Source organism: Thalia democratica, chromosome 3 (genome assembly GCF_965202585.1).
Source record: "Thalia democratica chromosome 3, ktThaDemo2.hap1.1, whole genome shotgun sequence".
In the NCBI taxonomy this organism is placed as follows: domain Eukaryota; kingdom Metazoa; phylum Chordata; class Thaliacea; order Salpida; family Salpidae; genus Thalia; species Thalia democratica.
The window spans coordinates 38,069,500-38,072,821 of NC_139167.1; the positions used below are offsets into that span (position 1 = coordinate 38,069,500).

A 3,322-nucleotide genomic window follows, 5' to 3' on the forward strand; every position below is an offset into this window, starting at 1 on the left:
AGTGAGTAAAATCTCATCGTATGAAAGTTTTTCGTAATACTTGTTTTACTTACATTAAGTTTTGAAAATAGATTTAGTTTTTATAGCTTCCTAAATTCATTTATAAATGTTTTAAATATTATTAATTTCTTGAAATAGTTACTTATAAAAAAAATAGATATTCTAGACTTTTAAATAATTTTTCACCAAAAAAGTTATTAAATAAGGAATTTATATAAAGTCATACAATTTACTAAATAGAATAGTTATAACTTCTTATATTTAAAAACAAAAAAGACAACTGTTTTTTAGCATGATGCAAAAAAAATACAAGTTTATTCAAGAAGTCGAATAGTAAAATAAAGATAAAAACAATTATGTACTATACAAAACATTAGTGTAGATCAGCAAGGGATAAATTTCTATATTTTTTTTGCGGAAAGGTAAAAGTTGCATCTTGCTGTTTGTTTGTTTCATACGCCATTTGGGATTACATAGGTTGGCGGTTGGCAATGTAAAAGAAGTCCTGCAAAACAAGTTTGTTTTTTATATTAACAAAACTGAGTGTGTTGCTTTTTGATATCATGATATTTTAGTAAAACAACAACTTGGTAAAATAAAAAAAATTGTAAGATAAAAACTATATGGTTAAAATAAAAAAACAACATTAAACCTCTTTTACACTGCTGTGAAGCTGATGAGCTTATGCGCAGGCGACGGCACCGGCAACGGCGTCTCCTTCTGCAGATGAGAAAGCTTCTCTGTAGCATCCTTCCGATGATGCCGATGCGCTGGCTGATGCGCTTGCTGAGGCTGAGGCACCCTTGACCTGTTTAATAAGTTAGCTTTTTTAGTATAATCTTTTTATCAAACAATGTTTGTCTGGTTTTAAATTATAAAAAGTTGTTTTTTTAGATTTAAATAAGTTTTTACGGCGAAAAAAAAGCTTTAGTTATGTATTTATTCTTTTGCTCTAGTTGTTAAGTAGTTTTAGAATCATTAGAGATGACCCAAGTTAAGCTCGGTTTTGTTGGGTCATAAATTCGATAAAAAAGTCAAAAACTAACAACGAAGCTTTCGGCTCCAGAGTAGCACGGCGGCACTTCAACGACGCACGGTTCAGCTCTGGCTGAAACGCAAGCTGAAGCTGAGGCCGATGCGCTTGCTTGGACACACGGTTCAACGAACACTTCCGGTTCACAAGGTTCTGGGACTACTTCTGGAACCGGGCACGGCTCTGGAATGAATACTTCTGGTTCTGGGCACGGTTCTGGAATGAACACTTCTGGTTCTGGGACTGGACACGGCTCTGGAATGAACACTTCTGGTTCCGGGCACGGTGGTGGTGGTGGGCACGGGGTTGCTGGCGGCGGTGGCGGTGGCGGGAGGGTTTCTGGGCATGGAGTGGTGGTTGTTGGTGGCGGTGGCGGGCACGGGGTGGTGGTTGTTGGTGGCGGTGGCGGGCACGGGGTGGTGGTAACGAACGGTGCTGGTGGCGGGCACGGTGGGACGACTGGCACGAACGGGATCTTTGGTACAATTGGGACCTTTGGGACGTACGGCATGAACGGCACCTTCTTGATCACGCTGACGCACGGCACTCCCGATCTGCTTCTTCGGCAGCAGGTTCTTCTTCTGATCACTCGCGGCCTTCTGTAGTACGGGCTGAATCCGCACGGAGCGTACGATCGTCGTCTGATTGGTTGCTTGTATCCTGAGAACGGAATCCTGAGACTGGTGCTGCGCTGAGTGCAAGGAGTTGACCTTTCTGTTTGATGTTTGAAAATTTTTTTTTTTACATATGTTGCTTGCATTATGCACCATGTGACTTAATTGTTATTGTTAGTTACCTTTATAAAACGTGTGAAACAACTGTTTTAAGATAATATTATTTTTCTAGAAAGTTACTTTGGTCAACTTGTTGAGGTTGATTAGTAATTTTTTAAGTTTTTTATGTAAATCTTGTTTTAAACTTACTGGTTTTAGGTGCTAATTGATTTGTTTAAATTGTCAAATTTTGAATATAGGATATTTTGTAAGTTTTAAATATATCTTTTTTATCCGAAAAAAAAGTCTTCAAAATAAAGTTTAACACATTAAGAAACTATTAATATCAGACTTGTGGTCTGATGATCGAATTGGCATGATCAACCCTTTTGTTAAACTTAAGCTTGTCTCACGGCAAACGAAAGTCCGGACTTCTGTTCTGCAGACTTTCGCCGATGATTTTTGTTTATTAAGATTTTATTGTAAACTTTGATGAAATTTTAAAAGCTAATAATTAGGTTTTTAGATACTTAAAATTCTACTACCTATTTAACTTTAATAATTTTAAATAAACTTTTTTAGTGTAATATCACTGTAAATAAGTATTTTTTTTAACTTTTAGATATCTTAAACTTAACTTTTTAAATTTTATTAATATATTTTTGTTGTTTTTTAAAAAGCTAATCTTAGCTTTCAAACTTATCAAAGAACTGTTACGATATTAGTTAACTTTAAAACAACTAAAGCACTACCATAATACCTTTAAGAGTTTTATCATAAACTTTCAAGCCGCCGGCTACAAATGTCATAACATCACTTTCATATAACACTACTTATAGTTGCAACATAAGAGTAAGACACAGATTTTCGGTACCGCAACATTTTACTTGGCAAACAGGTAATGCAAACTTAATTTTTCAACAACAGTCAACTCACCACGTTCGAACACGATGCTTCGGGCTTCGATAAGTCCGACAAGGAGAGCGAGTACGATGACAAACTTCATGGTAGTATCTGATATCAATCTGTTTTAGATCAATGCGATGCTTTTGGATGTCCTTCCTTGAAACTCGCCCGCTTATATACGAAGTTTCCCGTGTTTGCATGCACGCACTTGAGGTGAATTGGTTTGCACATCTGCCCCGTGTCACATGCATGTTTTTCTTGGTTTGTTCTTTTACATGAGGCAACGTTGTCGCTCGGTGCTTTGAACAAGTGACGCTCGTGCATCAATCGGTAGCACTTTCCCGTCGCACTTGTGACGTCATAACGATGATGACTTTCGGACGATGACAAAGACGGCCAATCACCCTGCACTTGTGTTTTTAACGGGCCAATGGAATGCTTCCATGTAAATTTGTTTTGTAGTTCAAGTTTATGTTTTGCCGAAGCATTTTATGCATTTTTGTTTTTATGTTTTTAATAGATAATTCTTTATGCGTTTTTTAAATTAAAAAGCATTTTTCGTTAAATAAAATTTATTTTATATACTATTTTACTTATAATATAATTTAATTTTCAAACTACTTAAAAAAATTCTTGTAGTAATTTCTTTGATAGCAAAGATAAACTTTTG

General features: G+C 36.0%; 1 protein-coding gene across 1 annotated transcript; it reads right to left on the reverse strand.

Annotated features, from left to right (window-relative positions):
* Positions 1-298: 298 nt before the first annotated feature.
* Positions 299-2,808, reverse strand: LOC145831243 (uncharacterized). Its single transcript, XM_082938398.1, has 4 exons — positions 2,683-2,808; positions 1,047-1,747; positions 653-808; positions 299-505 (listed from the first exon to the last, which is right to left on the reverse strand). The coding sequence occupies exons 1-3, from the start codon at positions 2,750-2,752 to the stop codon at positions 683-685; spliced, it is 897 nt and encodes a 298-aa protein (XP_082794524.1). The 5' UTR covers positions 2,753-2,808; the 3' UTR covers positions 299-505; positions 653-682.
* Between the last annotated feature and the right edge of the window lie 514 nt (positions 2,809-3,322).

Coding starts and splice junctions, on each gene's coding strand:
- LOC145831243 (XM_082938398.1), bottom strand. CDS start 2,752: ATGAAGTTTGTCATCGTACTCGCTCTCCTTGTCGGACTTATCGAAGCC. Junction 1,748..2,682: donor AAGCATCGTGTTCGAACGTG/GTGAGTTGACTG, acceptor AACATCAAACAG/AAAGGTCAACTCCTTGCACT. Junction 809..1,046: donor CTGGAGCCGAAAGCTTCGTT/GTTAGTTTTTGA, acceptor CTTATTAAACAG/GTCAAGGGTGCCTCAGCCTC.